Here is a 19,701-nt window from a genome sequence, read left to right as displayed (position 1 = left end):
AGGCACTTAAATTATTTAAAAAAAACAATGTATTAAAAAAAAATTGAATTACAATCATTAAGCTGACAGTTGAAGAATTGATGAGTTACTCTCTATTTCCCCTTTTAAGCACCTAAGTATGTATTTTTACAATTAGTTCATCGGCCATTTTCTATAGAATAGTTGCTAGAAATTCATTCTCTTTGGATTTTGCATCTGAGTGCAGCTGGGGAAAAGAACAGAACTCAGCAACTTCTTGAGGACTTGATTGTAGCTAAGTGGTGGCAATCTGGTTTATGATTGCTGGGGATAAAAAGAAATTGCAAATGCTGGAAGCAATGAGGAGATCAAGCTGCACCTGTAAGAAGTGAAATAGAGTTGATATTTTATGTTGAAATCCCTTTGGAAGAACCTGGAGGAAGAGAAAGGATGCTTGGGGAGGGGAAGTGTTTCTCTGATAGTGTAAAACTGGGATGAAAGTGGTTATAAGTTGTAAATATGGTTATCTGGTCCATGAATGAATGCAAGCAGTAAGAGAACAAAAATGTAAACAAAAGAATGTAGGGGTTTGTGAAGTCCTGCTTACAGGTTAGACTGGGCTTGTTCTCATTTGCACATAGTGGGGGGCCGGGGGGTGGGTGGGAGAAGAACCAGGTTGAACCAAAATCATAGATCTGACAACTGATGCATAAAGTAAAATCAAATGATTTGAACTCATAGAATTCAGTATTGAATATTGAGGGCTGTGGCTTGCTCAGATGGAGGATGAGGTATTGTAACAGTACAGATGACAACAGACTGAAAGGTCAGAGTTGGGAGTGGGATGGGCAATTAAAATGGCAGGTAATAGGAAGCTCAGAGTTGTCTGAGCAGCCAGCTATCTGTGGCCAACTGCACTGTTACAATGAGGCACAATGCAAGCTTGAGAAAAGCACCTCCTTCTAGACTATAGAAATCTGCATCTTGGATAACTAGGTTTTTCTATATCAGTTGTCCATCTTTTAGCCCACTTTATCCATGCCAACTGTGATGCCTATCTACACTAATCCCATTTCCCGGCATTAAGTCTGAATTCTTCTACACCTTTCCAGTTCTAGTACCTGTGCAAATAGTTTTCAAACATTTAATTGTCATTATAAGCAATTATTACCTCTTCTGGCAGTTTGTTCCAGATAACTAGCACCCTCTATATGAAAAACTTAGCAATCAGATCTTCTTTAAATTTTTCCTGTCTCATCTTAAATCTATCCCCTTTACTTCTAGACTCCCTTGCCCTGGGGAAAAAGATTCTAACTATGCCATCTATGCTGCTGATAGTTTTATAAACTTTAAGATACCTTTAAGCCTACTTAATCTCACTTTATAACTGTAGCTATCCATTATAGCCAGCAGCCTGGGACATCTCTTGTTAATTTTCTATTGCTACTATATCTTCTGGCAAATAGAATTGTGTAGATTACTCAAATGTGATCTAACCATCAATTTGAATACTTGCAACATGGCAACTAGGTTACTATATTTGATGTGTTGGTCTATGAAGGCAAACATACCAAATGCCTGCTTCATTGCACTATCTATCTGTGTTGCCACTTTTCAGAGTTATGGAGTTGCACCCAAAAATCCCTTTGTACATCAGTGCTTTAAAGTTCCTTCTTGTTTAGCATACCTGGTGTATCTGAGTTTGACTCCCCAAAGTCTATTATCTTGGCCTTGTGTGGAATAAGTTTGATCTACCCATTCTGCCCAACTTTCCAGCTGATCTATGTTACCACTTTATCCTAAGGCAGTCTTCACTGGAATTGCACTCTGGACTCCAACACCCTGAGCTGAAATAGTGTTATGCTCACCACTATGTGACCGTGGTGCACCACTTTTCTTCATGGTCATTGAGGTTTTCTCTCTGATTTTCCCAGTGAAACATCCCCACTTGCCCACTCTCCCAGCCATGTATTGAGCTTCTTTGCTCTCCTTGCCAGTACTGACAAAGTGTCTTTGACCTGAAATGTTAATTGAAAACAAGTTACCTAATATATCCTGAGAGTTAACTGTTGTAATTTGTTACAGTAATTAGTGTGTCAGTTTTGTAATTATTATTTCATTTTGCTATGCCCTCCAGTATAGATATTTCAATTGCATTCACAAATTTATTAGTACTTGAAAATTCATGTCACTACCTTGACCTATATGCAGAATCAGTGGAAGTATTCTATCCTAATAAAAATCCAAACTTTAAATAGAATAAGAACAAAATAGTTGAAGTTGTCAGCAAGCAACATTCTTCAATTTGAATCCCTTAAATTCAGGGAAATCTTGATATTAAGTAGTGAGATTGAATCTTCTCATATAAATACTGTCCTTAATAGTCAAAAATTAAACACTTAGCTCTGTATTTCAAGTAAAACAGTAGATCATTGATGAATACTTTGCAAATTATGATAATGTTTGTAGGGGCCATAATACACAGATAGATTGTAACTTAGGAACTTAAGCAATACTGATTGGGGAAAAACTTAAATGTGAAATCTGGTGATGATTTCATCTGAGAAATACTAAGTTCATTCACCCATAATACCAGGGAGAACACTATGGCCTATATGAGAAAATGTTGCCTGCTGATCCCTTTAACAATTTTGTTCTCACTCTGTTGAAAGTTTTGATTTTTATATAGCATGTAGTTACTTGCAGTGAATGGCATTGCCATTTTCAATAGTCTTCCAGAAATTTCTGTTGCTAGTACAGTAATGGTACCTTAGGTACAATCCAGAAATGTACAAATACTATTCTGAATTCAACCGTTGTTTATATGCTAGCATCAAAGTAATTCCCATGGAAAAGACCAGATTGTTGTAAATATCCATCTGGTTCATTTTGTATCCCTTTTTTCAGAACTTATTCTGACTTTCTTGTTGACGTTTTTACTTTAAAATAATGAATTTTAACCTGTTGAGCCTTCACATATTTTCCAAAATAGCATTTGAAAAAGTTTTAGTAATTTTCTTTTACCAACTAAAAACTGTTACTTTTGCGATGATCCGTTTAATGTAGGTTCTGTGATTTTCTAATTCTTTGATTAACTCACAGTTGTACTTTGACATCCTTGGGCAAAAATAATAGGTTTATGTATATGCTAATAAATATTTTCTGCTGTGTGTAAGGAAGAACCAATTTATTCCTTGGCTTGCCAAATATCTTTAAGATTGATTATTGGCTAATGTCTGGATTAAATTGAACTGTTGGCTTGTAGATTCTTCCAGCAACTTGTGCAAAGCCTCATTGCAATTAAATGATAAAGGCAGATATAACTAATGGCTACTTTAATTCAGCAATTCTGAATAGGTAGTATGGATATCTTGCACTTTGAGCACTTCTTAATTGGTCTATAAAATATTTGGTGTTGAATATTACAATTGCTGTATTTTATTATGGAATATGAGACATTTTATGTACATATTTGTGAAGTAATATTGCCTTTTAAGTGTGTGGTTATAATTCATTACTGGTGTTTTGTAATTATATTTTGTTTTATATTACAGATCAGGATATGGTTACACATCCCTGCTGTTATGCAACATGTTATACCTTTTAGAACTTATGTTATTAGGTGAGTGATCAGATTATTTGCACTTGTGATGATTTTGTATTTTTTATTAACCTTTTAGCATTTCACTAAAATATTACTGATATTTGTATCTCTTAAATTGGAAAACATCACCAATAGTATTTAACCTGTTTTAATGTTCAAATCTAGGTATTTGTGTAAACTTTCAGACCAGGAATTACGGCAGAGTGCTGCACGCAACATGGCAGATTTGATGTGGAGTACGGTCAAGGAACCTTTGGATACTGCACTGTGCTTTGATAAAGAGAGTTTGGATCTTGCTTTTAAATACTTCATGTCACCAACTTTAACAATGAGGTTGGCTGGACTCAGTCAGATTACAGTAAGTTACTATCTAGTAAAAATGTTATTTATACAATGTTTTATTCATTTAGACACTTCAGACAGTTTTACAAAATGAGGTATTCTGCTTTATTGTGAAGTAGATGGGATTGTTCCACATACAGGCTGTGGGTCCACTTGGTCTATGCAGGAATTTAAGCATCATATTAACTCCTCTGCCAATTCTTCTATATCATCAATATAAGAAAGAGAAGCAGGAATAGGTGCATCAGTCTTTCAAGCTGTTTCACCATTCAGAGGCATTGTGGCCGATGTTTTTCCATGCTTACCTCATAGATTCATAGACAAAACAGTACGGATATAGGCCCTTTGGCCCAATGAGTCCACACCAAACACGGTGCCCATCCAGCTAGTCCCAGTTTCCTGCATTTGGCCCATATCACCCTAACCCCTGCCCCTCCATGTATCTATTCCAGTGCTTCTTAAATTATACTATTTTACTTGCCTCAAGGACTACTTCTGGTAGCTGATACTGTTTACTCACCACCCTCTGTGTGAAAAAATTGCCCCTTCAGTTCCTTTTTAAACTTTTCCCTTCTCACCCTAAATCGCTGCCCCCGAGTTTTGGTCTCATCTATCCTGGGAAGAAGACTGTTACCCTCTGCCTTATCTATGCCCCTCATAATTTTAAACATTTCTATCAGAGTGCGCCTCATTCTCCAACAGTCCAGAAATAAAGCACTAACATGGCCATTTCTCCCTGTGACTCAGACCCTCTAGTTTTGGCAACATCCTTGTACATCTTTTCTGCTTTCTTTCCAGTATAGCTACATATTTCCTTTCACAGAATGACCAAAACTGGATGCAGTACTGTAAGTGCTCAAGGTAACCAACTGCAAGTACACCAGCAGTTTGTAAAGCTGAAACATAATGCCAAAACTCTGATACTCATTGCTTTAACCAATGTGCTAAATACCTTTTTGAACATTCTGTCTGCATGTGGCACTACTTTCAGCAGACTCTCTTCCATTGCATTCCTAATGCCGTACCATTCATAGTATAAGTACTATGCTGGTTTGACTTCCCAAAGTGCATCACTTCACATTTACCTGTATTGAAATCTATTTGCCACACCTTGGCCCACTTCCCTAAATGATCAGGATCCCTCTGTAATCTAATTTAATCTTCGTCAATATCAACAAAAACTCCTAATTTCATGTCAGCCAAAAACTTTCATATCAAGCCTTGTACATTCACATCCAAATCTTTATATAAATAACAAATAGGAAGGATTCCAACATGGACCCTGTGGCACACCACTAATCACTGACCTCCATTTTGAGAAATGACCTTAAACATAAGAACATAAGAGATAGGAGCAGGAGTAGGCCAATCGGCCCCTCAAGCCTGCTCCGCCATTCAACAAGATCATGGCTGATCCAATCTTAACTCTAGTTTTCACCGAATCCCACAAGGCAACAGTGCCAACCAACGGCACCATGCCGCCCATTTTATTATTCATCCCGCCCAAACCCATGTGATGACCCGGGGGAAAAAAACCGAGTTGCCAATTGAGGAGAAAAAATCTGGAAAATTCCTCTCCGACCCATCCAGGCTATCGAAAACTAGTCCAGGAGATCACATGGCTGATCTAAACCTTGCCTCATGTCCACTTACCTGCTCGCTCACCGTATCCCCTAATGCCATTTTTATCCAGGAAAATGTCTATCTCCGTTTTGTATTTATTGAGTGTAGTAGCTTCCACAGCTCTCTGGGGCAGTAAATTCCACAGCCCCACTACCCTCTGAGTGAAGAAATTTCTCTGCATCCCAATCCTGGAACGGCATCCCCTTATTTTAAGATTATGCCCCCTAGTCCTAGTTTCACCCATCATTGGGAACATTCTCCCCGCATACACCCGATCAAGCCCCTTCACAATCTTATATGTTTCAATAAGATCGCCTCTCATTCTTCGGAACTCCAATGAGTAGAGTCCCAATCTACTCAACCTCTCATCATACATCAACCCACCCATCCCCGGAATTAACCTAGAGAACCTTCTCTGCACTGCCTCGAGAGCCAGTATGTCCTTTCTTAAATATGGACACCAGAACTGCACACAGTACTCCAGGTGTGGTCTCACCAATACCCAGTACAACTGCAGTAAGACCTCCCTGTTCTTATACTCCATCCCCCTAGCAATAAAAGCCAGCATTCCATTGGCCTTCTTGACCACCTGCTGCACTTGCATACTAACTTTTTGTGTTTCCTGCACCAGGACCCCCAGATCCCTTTGCATAGAAGCACTTTCCAGTTTCTCTCCATTTAGATAATAACTTGCTCTATTATTTTTCCTGCCAAAGTGCAAGACCTCACACTTGTCAGTATTATATTTCATCTGCCAAATGTCTGCTCAATCACTCAGCCTATCTATGTCCCCTTGCAGGGTTTCAATGTCCTCCGCACTCATTACACTCCCTCCCATCTTTGTGTCATCAGCAAACTTCGATAGATTGCACTTAGTCCCTTTCTCCAAATCATTAATATAGATTGTAAAGAGTTGGGGTCCCAACACCGACCCCTGCGGACCACTAGTCACCAACTGCCAGTCTGAGAATAAACCATTTATCCCAACTCTCTGTTTTCTGTTAGAAAGCCAGTCCTCCACCCATGCCAGAATATTATCCCCAATCCCATGATTTTTTACTTTAAGTAATAATCTTTGGTGTGGCACCTTGTCAAATGGCTTTTGGAAGTCCAAATACACCACATCCACTGGTTCCCCTTTATCTACCCTATATGTTATGTCCTCAAAGAACTCCAACAAATTTGTCAAACATAACTTCCCTTTTGTAAAGCCATGCTGACTTTGTCCTATTAAGCTATGTTTATCCAAATGCCCTGTTACTGTTTCCTTAATTATCGATTCCAACATTTTGCCAACCACAGATGTTAGGCTAACTGGCCTATAATTCCCAGCCTTCTGTCTATTGCCCTTTTTCAATAAAGGAGTTACATTAGCATTTTTCCAGTCTGCCGGGACCATTGCCGAGTCCAGCGAGTTTTGAAAAATTATCACTAATGCATCCACAATCCCGACCGCCACTTCCCTTAAGACCCTAGGATGCAAGCCATCCGGTCCAGGGGATTTATCCACCTTCAGTCCCATTAATTTATCAAGTACCATTTCCTTGGTGATTTGAATCGTAGTTAGCTTCTCTCCCCCTGGAGCCCCCTGTTTATCCAGTGTTGGGATATTTTGAGTGTCCTCTACTGTAAAAACTGATACAAAATATTTGTTCAGCGTTTCCGCCATCTCCATATCCCCTACCATTAATTTCCCGGTCTCATCTTCTAGGGGACCAACATTTACTTTAGCCACCCTTTTTCTTTTTATGTAACTATAAAAACTCTTATCTGCTTTTATGTTTTTCGCCAATTTACTTTCATAATCTATCTTCCCCTTCTTAATCAATCTTTTTGTTATTTGCTGCTGATCTTTAAAAGCTTCTCGATCTTCAATCTTCCCACTAGATTTAGCTGCCTTATATAACTTTCTTTTTAGTCGTATACTTTGCTTTATTTCTTTACTTAACCACGGATAACTATTTTTTCTTTTTACACCCTTTTTTCTTCAGTGGAATATATTTTTCTTGATAGTTGTAAAATAACTCCTTAAATATACACCACTGATCAAGCACCGATCTACCCTTTAATCTATTTTCCAAATCCATCTTAAGCAATTCTGCTCTCATACCATCATAGTCTCCTTTATTTAAGCTCAGTACGCTTGTTTGAGATCCAACCCTCTCATCCTCTAATTGAATATGGAATTCGACCATGTTATGGTCACTCATTCCAAGGGGATCCTTTACTAGGACATTTTTTATTAGTCCTGTCTCATTACACAGCTCTAAGACTGCTTGCCCCCTTGTCAGCTCAGTAACGTATTGTTCAAGGAACCCATCCCGAATACACTCAATAAACTCTTCTTCAAGGCTGCCGTGTCCGACTTGATTAGTCCAGTCAATATGAAAGTTAAAATCCCCCATAATTATAGCTGTTCCCTTATTACAAGCCCCAACTATTTCCTGATTTATGCCCCGACCAACTGAGTTACAGCTGTTTGGAGGCCTATAGACTACTCCCACCACTGCTTTTTTCCCTTTACTATTTCTTATTTCTACCCAAATTGTTTCATTATCCTGATCATTTGAGCCAATATCATTTCGCTTTTTTGCAGTGATTTCTTGCTTTATTAACATAGCCACCCCACCTCCTTTTCCTTCTTGCCTGTCTCTCCTAATTGTCGAATACCCTTGTATGTTTAATTCCCAGTCCTGGTCACCCTGCAGCCATGTTTCCGTAATTGCCACAATATCATAACCATACGTAATTATTTGTACCGTCAGCTCATCAATTTTATTCCTAATACCGTAGATTCCGGACTACAGAGCGCACCTGATTAAAAGCCGCTGGCTCTAATTTTAGAAATAAAATCAATTTTTTAATTGTAAAGGCCGCACCGCTACTTTTAAATATACATACGTATCGGTAACACAAATTACGTTGCATATACTTTTTTACTGAACAGCACGAACAACATTCCAATATCTCCTAGCGACTGGTAAAAATATATATACTGCAGCCTACCAGGAAAAGTTATTGATCGCCTTTAACTTAAAAGCAGCGTTTTCGCTCGGGTCTGACGCGCTCGCGTAACGCGATCGGGTCTAATCGGGTCTGACGCGCTTGCGCAACGCGATCGGGTCTAATCGGGTCTGATGCGCTCGGGTCTGACGCGCTCGCGTAACACAATCGGGTCTGATGCGCTCGGGTCTGACGCGCTCGGGTCTGACGCGCTCGCGTAACGCGATCGGGTCTAATCGGGTCTGATGCGCTCGGGTCTGACGCGCTCGGGTCTGACGCGCTTGCGTAACGCGATCGGGTCTAATCGGGTCTAATCGGGTCTGATGCGCTCGGGTCTTTTCTTCAAGTATTTTCCATGTTGATGAGGGTGAGTACAAATGACTGATTTACAATAATTTAATTGTGAAAGTGCGCTTGATTTATCGTACAATTTCATTGGACCTCTGTGAACTACTCATCAATTTTATTGGTCTACTGTTACGAGGCAAAATGTTTACGAGGCGGCATGAAAAAAAAACATGTATTAGCCGCTCTGGATTAAAGGCCGCAGAGTTCAAAGCTGTTCAAAATGTGGGAAAAAAGTAGCGGCTTATAATCCGGAATCTACGGTACTACGTGCATTCAAATAAAGGGCTTTCAAATATGTTTGACACTTATTTCCTACCTTTTCCTTTTGTACAACTTTACGCTTATCTCCGTACATTCTTTCCCCTCCTGACACACTGTCTTTTTATTCCTCCACTTTTACCTACATCCATTACCTTCTCCATTGTCTTTTTAATTATTTGCTCTCTAGAATCCTCCCCCCCCCCCTCCCCCCACTAGTTAGTTTAAAGACCTCTCTGCAGCCCTAGTTATATGATTCGCCAGGACACTAACCCCAGCCCGGTTCAGGTGAAGCCCGTCCCTCCGGAACAGTTCTCTCCTGTCCCAGTACTGGTGCCTGTGTCCCAAGAAGCAAAACCCACTTCTCCCACACCAGTCTTTGAGCCACGAGTTTAACTCCCTAATTTTATTTAACCTAGCCAAATTTGCTTGTGGCTCAGGTAATAATCCAGAGATTATTACCCTTGAGGTTCTGTTTTTTAATTTGACCCCTAGCTGCTCATATTCCTGTAACAGAACCTTCTTCCTTGTCCTATCTATGTCATTAGTACCGACGTGTACTAAGACAACTGGATCCTCCCCCTCCCACTGCAAGTTTCTCTCCAGCCCAGAAGAGATGTCCTTAACCCTGGCACCAGGCAGGCAACATAGCCTTCGGGACTCTCGCTCTCGGTTGCAGAGAACCCTATCTATCCCCCTGACGATACTGTCCCCTATTACTACAACATTTCTATTGACTCCCCCCTCTGGAATGGCCCCCCACTCCACGGTGCTATGGGCAGGATGCTCATCCTCCCCACAGTCCCTGCTCCTGCCCTCACAGGGAGTTAAAGCCTCGAATCTGTTGGACAAGAGCAAGGTCTGCATCTCCTCCAGCCCTACCTCCTGGATTCCCCTACTTGCCTCACTCATAGCCACACCATCCTGTGCTTGACTGCAATCTACATTAGTTAATCTATTAGGTGTGGCTGTCTCCTGGTTACCAGAGTCCAGGTAACTCTCCCCCTCCCTGATGTGTCGCAGTGTCTGAAGCTCGGACTGCAGCTCATCAATATGAAGCTGGAGTTCCTCGAGCAACAAACACTTGCTGCAAATGTAGTCGCCGTGTCCCTCAATGGGGTCTACCGGTTCCCACATCTCGCAGCAGTAACACATCACCTGCTCCATGCTATATAGTTAATTTAATGTACTAGTATTAGTTATGCAAGAACCCTTTGCCCCAATACAGCTAACTATCACACTATTTAACAATACTTTTAAAGTTATAAGTGTAAAAGGAAGCAGGACTACTTACCAATACTTACCAAGCAACTAGCTGTGAGAGCTCTGCAGCTCTGGTCTTCCTCGCCTTGCCCGGTTCCGCCGAAGCCCGTTGAGCCAAAGCCCTAAGGCCTCCACTCTACTCCTGGCTCACTCCACTGCCCGCAACGACGCTGCCCGCTGTATCGGGCTGTGTTCCTTTTAAATCTCCCGCACTTCACTGCCCGACGTCACACGCCTGCGCAGTCCCGCCTCTCTCAACTCGGATGAAAACGGGTAAAATTCAAAATGGCTTCCGCCTCACTCTTGCTCCGATTCTCAGAAGTCCTTCTCCAAAATAAACCCGAATCAGGATTTTCTGTCCTTTTAAATCTCCCGCACTTCACTGCCCGACGTCACACGCCTGCGCAGTCCTGCCTCTCTCAACTCCGATGAAAACCGGTAAAATTCAAAATGGCTTCCGCCTCACTCTTGCTCCGATTCTCAGAAGTTCTTCTCCGAAACCTTCAATCACTACCCGTTGCTTCCACCTTTCAAGCCAATCTTGAATCAACCAAACTAGTTCTTCCTGGATTCCATGGAGCCAACCATCCACACCAACCTACTCTGAGGGACCATATCAAAGGCCTTGCTGAAGTCCAAAGAAACAAGATCTGCTGCCCTACACCTTCTCTGTTCTGGTTACTTTATCAAAGAACTCTAAAAGATTCATCAAGTGTAACTTAACATGCAAAACATTACTTAATTGGACAGTATCTAATCAAATGTTGAATGGTCCCTCAGAATTCCTTCCAGTATCATCTCCACTACTGATGTCAGGCTGACTGTCTCTCCTTTTTTGTCTTTGCTATCATTTTTAGAGAACAGAGCAACGTTAATCAACTTCCAGTCTTCCTGAACCTAACCAGTGGCTAATGATGAAACAAGCATCTCCACAAGGGCCTCTGCAATTTCCTGTTTCGCTTCCCACTAAGTCTGCAGATGTACTTGGTCAGGCTCAGGGGATATATCCATCTTAATGTGTTGCAAGGCAGAAAATATTGCCTCCTTAGTAATGTGAATGTTCTCCAAAACATATCCACTCATTTCCTATTATCTCTTGAGCAACCATGATTCATTCCTTAGTAAATACTGAGAAGAAATACAGTGTTTATCAAAAATCCACCTATTTTGTGTGGTTCAAAACAAAGGCGACCCTGCTGATCTCTAAAAGGGTCTAATCTTTCCCTAGCCACTGTTTTACTCTTAGTGTAGTTACAGAGAGTTTCTTGGTACTTTCCTTAACTTTACTTTCCAGATCCATCTCATCCCTTTCTTTGCCCTCCTGATTTCCCTCTTAAAAGTATTTTTAATCTTTTTGCAGTCGTCATAGGATTTGTACAATCTTGACCACCAAAATCCAGTGTAGGACTTCGATTTTAAAATCTCTTAACAGCCAAGGTAGCTAGGATATGACAAGTTTGCCCTTCACCCTAACAGGATCATGATGTTCCTGGCCACTTTATATCATATTCTTAAATGCCTCTCACTTGCCAGTTCTTCCTTTGCTTTCAAAAAGGCTCAGCCAGTTGACCTCTGACAGATCATGCTAAGTTCCCCATAATTAGGGTTGCTCCAATTTAGACCATAAGATGTAGGAGCAGAATTAGGCCATTTGGCCCATTGAGTCTGCTCCGTCATTCCACCATAGATGATTTATTATCCCCCTCTGCCCTATTCTCCTGCCTTCTCCCCATAACCTTTGATGCATTGACTAATAGAGAACCTATCAACATCTGCTTTAATTATACTCAGTGACTTGGTCTCCACAGCTGTCCATGACAGTGAATTTCACAGAATCAGCACCCTCTGGCTAAAGAAATTCCTCCTCATCTCTGTTCTAAATGAACGTTCCTCTATTGTGAAGCTGTGCCCTCTAATCCTAGGTTCCCCCACTATAGGAAATATCTTTGTCACATCCACTCTATCTAGGCCTTTCAATACTCTGTAGGTTTCAATGCGATCTCCCCTCATTCTTCTAAACTCTTAGCAATCCAGGAAACTCTAGCTCTTCATATGTTAACCTTTTTGTTCCAGGGAGCATTCTCATGAACCTCCTCTGGACCCTGTCCAATGCCAGCACACCTTTCTTAGTAAGGGCACATAACTGTTCTTAATACCCCAAGTGTGTACTGACTGAAAAGTCTTCAGCATCACATCCTTGCTCTTATACTCTAATCCTCTTGGAATTAATGTGAATATTGCATTTACCTTCATTACTACCAAATCAGCCTACAAGTTACCCTTTAGGGAATCCTGCACAAGAACTTCCAAGTCCCTTTGCACTTCTGATTTTTGGATTTTCTCCCCATTTGGAAAATAGTCTATGACTTTATTTCTACAACTAATGACCATACACTTACTTACATCATCTTCCATCTACCACTTGTTTGCCCATTCTCACAATCTGTCAAAGTCCTTCTGCAGGCTCTCTGCTCCTCAACACTAACTGCCCCTCCATCTATCATTGTGCTGTCTGTAAACTTGGCCACAAAGTCATTGGATTTCATCATCCAGATTGCTGACGTATAATGTGAAAGGAAGCAGCCCCAATACCGAACTCAGTGGAACTCCAGTAGTCACCTACAGCCAACAGGAATAGGCCCCCTTTATTCCCACTCTTTGCCTCCTGCCAGTCAGCCAATCTTCTATCCATGCTAGTATCTTTCCTGTAATACCATGGGCTCTTGTTTAGCAGCCTCATGTGTGGCACTTGTCAAAGGTCTTCTAGAAATAAACAAATAAACAAATCTAAGTAAACAACATCCGCTGACTCCTTGTCTATCCTGCCTTTACTTCCTCAAAGAATTCCAAAAGATCTGTCAGGCAGGAATTCTCCTTAAGGAAACCATGCTGACTTTGGCTACTCAATCATGTGTCTCCAAGTTCTCTGAAACCTCACCTTAATAATGAACTCCAATATCTTCCCAACCACTAAAGTCTGGTTAACTGGCCTAGAATTTCCTTTCTTCTACCTCTCTGCCTTGTTAAAGAGTAATGATATTTGCAATATTCCAGTCCTCCAGAACCATTTAAGAATCTGGTGATTTTTGAAAGATTATTAATGCTTCCAATATATCTTCAGCTACTTCTTTCAAAACCCTGTGGTGTAGTCTATCTGGCCCAGGTGACTTTTCTACCTTTAGACCTTTCAGCTTCCCAAGCCACTATTTTATCTGCCAATTCTTTGGCCCCATTACTGCTTTTCCAGTGTTATTTCCAGTGAGCCAATATCGCCTCTCTTATTCTATATATCTGAAAAAGCTTTTCATATCCTCTTTTATATTATTAGTCAGCTTGTATTCATATTCAATGTTTTCTCTCCTTATGGCTTTTTTAAGTTGCCTTTTATTGGTTTTTAAAAGCTTTCCAATCCTCTAACTTGCTGCTAACTTTTGCAATATTATATGCCCTCTTTTTTTTGCTTTTATGCTGTCTTTCATTTCCCTTTTCAGCTGTGGTTGCTTCATTCTCCCTTCAGAAACCTACTTCATGCTTGGAATGCATCTACCCTGCACCTTCCGAATTGCTCCCAGAAACTCCACTCATTGTTGTTTTGCTGTCATCCCTGTTAGCGTCCTCTTCCAATCAACTTTGGCCAGCTCCTCTCTCATCCCTGTGTAATTCTCTTTACTCCACTGTAATACTGATACATCTGACTTTTATCAAACTGCTGTGTGAATTTTATCATATTATCATCACTGCCTCCTAAGGGTTTCTTTAACTCAAGCTCCCAATTTAAATCTGTTTCATTATTAAACACCCATTCCTAAGTTCCCTTTCTCGTAGTAGGCTCAACCATAGTCTGCTCTTAAAAGCTATCTTGTAGGTATTGTACGAATTCCCTCTCCTTGGGATCCATCAACAACCCGATTTTCTGAATCTACTTGTATAGAGAAATCCTGCATGACGACAATAACATTGCTGTTATTACATGGCTTTTCTCCCATTATAATTTATATCCCACTATTTGCCTTCTGTTCGGAGGCTCTATATAACTGCCATAGGGTCTTTTTACTCTTACATTTTATTAACTCTACCCACTAGGACTCTGCATCTTACAATCCTATGTCACTTCTTTCTAAGGATTTGGTATAATTTTTTTACCAACAGAACCACCCCTCCTCCTTGGCTGTTAATCTCCCAATTATGATCTTCTTTCATCCAGGACTCAGTGATACCCACAACCTCATCCCTGTCCATCTCTAACCTGTGCTGCAAGTTCATCTACTTTATTTCGTATACTGAGTGCATTCAAATATCACACCTTCAGTCCTGTATTCATCATCCTTTTTGATTTTGCCCTCATGTTATGCTTCAATTCATTTCACTGTCTGCAGTTTTGCCCTATGTTCTGCTTTACTTAGTCTCTGTACACATTGCATCGACTTGTATACCAACTGCCCCATCCGCAGTGTGATAGCTTTGATTCCCTCTCCTCCCCTGCCGAATTAGTTTAAACCCTTCGCAACAGCTCTAGCAAACATGCCTGAAACGATATTGGTCCCCCTCAGGTTCAGGTGTAACCTATCCTTTTTGTACAGGTCATATCAATGATCCAGAAATCTGTAACCCTGCCCTGTGCACCACTTCCTTGGCTACTCATTCATCTGCACTATCATCCTATTCCTGCTCTGACTAGCATATGGTAATGGGAGTAATCCAGAGATGATTACCTTGGAGGCCCTTCTCTTCAGCCTCTTCCCTCACTCCTTACAATCACTGCACAGGACCTCTTTCCCCCTTTCTATTTATGTCATTGGTGCCAATATGCACCATGACCTCTGTCTAGTGCTCACCCTCTCTCTTCAGATTCTTCTGTGGTTGCTCTGAGGCATCCTGAACCCGAGCACCTGGGAAGCTAGACGCCATCTTGACATCTTTTGCAATCACTGTATATCCTGTCCATTGCTGCTAAATATTGGATTTCCTATTACTTTTGCTCCACATGACTTGAATCTTCCCTGCTGAGTCTTAGAGCTAGCCACAGTTCCACTGGCCTGGCTGCTGCTGCTGTGTGCTGATAGATCCCCCCCCCCCCCCCCCCCTCAAAATAAGTAAACAAAGGGGTGTACTTTTTGCTGAGGGGTATAGCTCCAGGGGAACTGCTTACTTCATCACATCACCTGGTGGTCACCAATCTCCCATCTGAAGCTTATACTCTAAGTGTGGCCACCTGGGTATAAGTCTCATCTATGAGGTTTCAGCCTCTTGGATGATCATGAGTACATCCAGCTCCACCTCCAGTTCCTTGACCTTGTTGATCAGGAACTGCAGTTGGATGCATTGGATGCACTTCCTGCAGATGTAGTCATCAGAGAGATTGTCATGTACCCTGAAAACCCACACCTCAAAGGGGGAGCATTCCACTGCCTCAACTACCATCCTGTCTACATTTGAATATACCTCTAACTTCTCAAGCTTAAGTTCTAGTCTGTGCCTGTTCTCACCTAAGCCTGTTGAACCAAAGCCTGACCACTCTTAACAGTAGCCCTCTCCAAGAATGGCCACTTTGTTTACACCTTGCTTCTTCTTGTTTAGCTCCCACTGAATGCCTAACTGATAGTTATGATTGCAGCCCACCAAAAAGTTCTGAAAAACCCGAGCTCTTTTTTCCTTGGGTTGTCTCACCATTGAACAGCGTCTCGCGATGATTGCAACTTGCTGAAATCACCTTAACTCTAACCATAGTTTAATACGATAACCAGTGGATCTATCCTATCCTTTTCCATCACTATCTGAAAACTAATAGAATTATGGTTAGTGGTGGCATAGTACTCCCTGACTTCAGTTACCTGCCTACCTTGTGTTCTACAAGGAGGTCCTGGATTACTCCTCTAGCCTGAGAAGGGCCCTCTACTTATTTATCCTCTCCTGGACACATTTCAGCATTTCCACCCGTCCAGGCTCTTAACACTCTAGGTGGCTCAATCAGTACTGGGAAATTCAAAATCCTCCACTAATACATCCCTATAATTCTTACAACTATAAGCAATTGTACTACACACTTGCACCTCAAGTTCCTGTTGGCTGTTTGGGGAGGGGGGGGCGGAGTCTATAATAGAGCTTCCCCACACCCTCCTCCCCTTGTTTCTACTTTATACCCTGAACAATCACTAAAGAATGTCATACTGCATTTGCCCTCCCTTATCAAAAATATACACCCCCTCATTTACCTATCCCTTTGTCTCACCTGTAGCATATTTATCCTAGACTATTGAGCTGCCAATCCTTCCAGTTTCTGCCATGTTGCTGTACCCTGGAAAAGCCATTAGTACATCCCTACATTGACCCCATACTAATTAATTCTTTTAATATCTGAAAAAGCAGTTGATTTCTTTCTTAAATATACTTTGTGACTGAGCCTCCAAACTATATTTGGTAAAGATTTAGCTAAAGATGTATCATCTGGTCTCTGTCCTGAATGGCCAGCTCCTTACTGTGCAGCTGAATCTGAGTTCAGACACCACAACAAAAGGGATTATGGATTCCGGATCTATGCTAGCAAATTTCTGTAATACCTTGAGCTTGCCTCCTCTTCTTGTCCTTCTCAACTCTAAATAGAATATGGGCCCAGGTTGCTTCATGTCTCCTCTATAGGACATCTGACTTCTCTGGAATCAACCTGGTGTTCCTTCATAATGGTCTTTGTAAGCATTATCCTTCCTTTAGCAGAGTGATTAAGCATGTCCAGGTTTCCCCCCGCTATCCGAAGGTAGAGCGTTCCTATGAAAACGGTTCGTAAACTGAAGAAGGAATTGCCATTTATTTATATGAGAAAAGTTGTGAGCATTCGCAGACCCCAGAAAATAACCTACCAAATCATGCCAAATAACACATAAAACCTAAAATAACAGTAACATATAGTAAAAGCAGGAATGATATGACAAATACACAGCCTATATAAGGTAGAAATACTTCTCTGCAATCATAGCAGCGCTGTCTAGCGTAGCGAAAATCTCACGCAAGCGCTCTTGGCAGCACTTGCGGCAAAAACACTCGGCGCAAGCGCTCTCGGCAGAAACACTTGGCACACGCGCTCTCGGCAGAAGCACCTTCTACAGTAACTTTTAAGCTATGAAGCTGTCAAATCATACCAAATAACACATAAAAATACACAGCCTATATAAAGTAGAAATAATGTATGTACAGTGTAGTATCACTTACCGGAATCAGGAAGACAGCGAGCACACTGATGATGGTGTGTTAGGCTGAATCGTCGGAGGTTGGGGTGGTGGGAGATAGAGGAGACTGGGGTGTCATCTCATCGTCATCTGTTTCCATTAGGGCAGGCAGGACACCTTCTATGTCTGCCTGTCTCAATGTTGAAGGTCAAGGTTTGTCATCTGCTGTGGCTGATGTGGAAGTCTTGAAAAATGACAGTATGTTTGACATGCTTAGCCTTGTGCATTTTTCCATCATACAGTTCTTTGTAAGCACTCAAACCATCATGCAAATATGCCCTAAAGCTACGTACCCTTTCAAAATTGAAGTCATACTTTTGGGCAATCATTGCAGTATTGTCAATGGCTGCCTTTTTTCGTAACAGTGAAAACACCTGTTAGTGAAAACAGGTAACTAATGTAGGTCTTTCGTAACAGCGAGGTGTCATAAAGTGAACGTCCGAAAAACAGGAGCCACCTGTATTTCCAAGTGATGTCTCAACAAGACTTCATGTAACTGCACCAAACATCTTTAACTTTGGACTTACGTTCTCTTGCAATAAAGGGCAGAATAAAGTTTCCCTTCTGGGTCACTAGCTGTAACTGCATGTTAACTTAGTTAATTGTATGCAATGATCTGTGGGTTCTATTAGTTGTCAACATTTTTCAATCTGTTGTCGTCTTTTAAAAGAAATCTGCATTGCTATTTTTAAAAATCTTATTGGATGTCCTTGCATTTTTCCACAAGATTCTCTACCTATATTATCCTTATTCATTTACCTATCTTGTCTATATCTCCATGAAAGTTTAACATCCTCTTCATATCCAACAGTGGCACCCAGCTTGGTTATTAGCAGCAAAGCTTAATGTATTAATCTTGGTCAGGAGATCCAAAACAGTGATATACATTGTAACCAGCAGGGCTCTAAGCACTAATTCCTCTGGCTTTGCATACTTTCACCATTCGGCAGAATCTACCATTTTCTCACTCCCCCCATGCTCTCATTTGAGTTAAACTAAACTCCATTTCTGATGTTAGATTTTTTTTGTGCAAGTACCATTTCGTAAACATCTTCTGTTTGTGTGCTTCATCATGGTCCTTTCATGCTTCCTTCCAAGTTTATTGAATTGTTTTTAGAATGTGGTGTCCACAGCAGTGAATATTACATCATTGTACTCCTATCAAGATTGTATTCAGATTTAACATAGCTTCTCTCCTTTTCCAATTCTTTTGAGATGATCTCATGTTTCTTTGTGGCTTTATTTCTTTTAGTAATTTGGCATAATTTGCTCCTCATCTCTTTTTAATGATTTTCCAAGCAGTGTATTGCCCCCGCCCCTATATTTCATGCACTTGTTCTCTTATGGATGAATGAGAAGATCGCCATGGATGTTAAGATTGAGTATTATTTAACTCATTACTTCATATATTGAAAGTTAATGTTTAAATGCCAGGTTAGAAAGTTGCAATTTAGTGGAATTGTGAACATCAGAAGACATATAAGTTGTTTTTGAATGTAGAAAAATCTACCGCATTTCTTGGCAAAATGCACATATGTAGGTATTTAATATAATTAAACAACTTTTTAAAGCCAGAATGTAAATGAGACTTTTCTATTCCACTTTGATGTTCATTAGGAATTTTATTGTGGAACATGTACTTACAGCTTAATTTAAAACTAATTTACAAGTTAAGCAGATATACTGTGGATTCCAGTTAATTGGGACATATTAGGGCAAGTATGTTTTGGCTCAGTTAAGCAGCTGCCCCAATTCGCCTAAGTTTCATGGAAATAATTAAAAACCTATATTAAAAAAAAGACAAAAATGCCATTTAACTAAGTAACAAATGCTATATTTAAATGAAATACAGAACAAATTAGAGCACTACAAATGTTACCACAGTACTATGAAACTGTATTAGTTCCTGATACTTATCGATGGAGCAATTCATCTGGCATGTGCTGCCATGTACGGGGTATCTAGGAAGGGGTAGCACCTCTGGTGAAGGGAAATCTTGTGTCCAATCTGGGCCAGCTTGTTCACTTTTGGTTCCAGTGGACACTCGGCTCTCACCTGTGGCTCTAAGGAGCTGTTTAGATG

General features: G+C 40.8%; 1 protein-coding gene across 3 annotated transcripts in view; it reads left to right on the top strand.

The window, feature by feature from the left end:
* usp34 (ubiquitin specific peptidase 34) overlaps nt 1-19,701 on the top strand; it is a 300,100-nt gene that overhangs the window by 65,995 nt on the left and 214,404 nt on the right. For all 3 annotated transcript variants that reach the window (XM_073051066.1, XM_073051065.1, XM_073051064.1), the window contains exons 6-7: nt 3,513-3,580; nt 3,728-3,920. In XM_073051066.1, the coding sequence (XP_072907167.1) occupies nt 3,513-3,580; nt 3,728-3,920 (261 nt within the window). The remainder of the gene's footprint in view (nt 1-3,512; nt 3,581-3,727; nt 3,921-19,701) is intronic.

Source organism: Hemitrygon akajei, chromosome 7 (genome assembly GCF_048418815.1).
Source record: "Hemitrygon akajei chromosome 7, sHemAka1.3, whole genome shotgun sequence".
Taxonomy (NCBI): domain Eukaryota; kingdom Metazoa; phylum Chordata; class Chondrichthyes; order Myliobatiformes; family Dasyatidae; genus Hemitrygon; species Hemitrygon akajei.
Note: the sequence above shows the minus strand (reverse complement) of the source record. Positions and strands in the feature narration are given on the sequence as shown.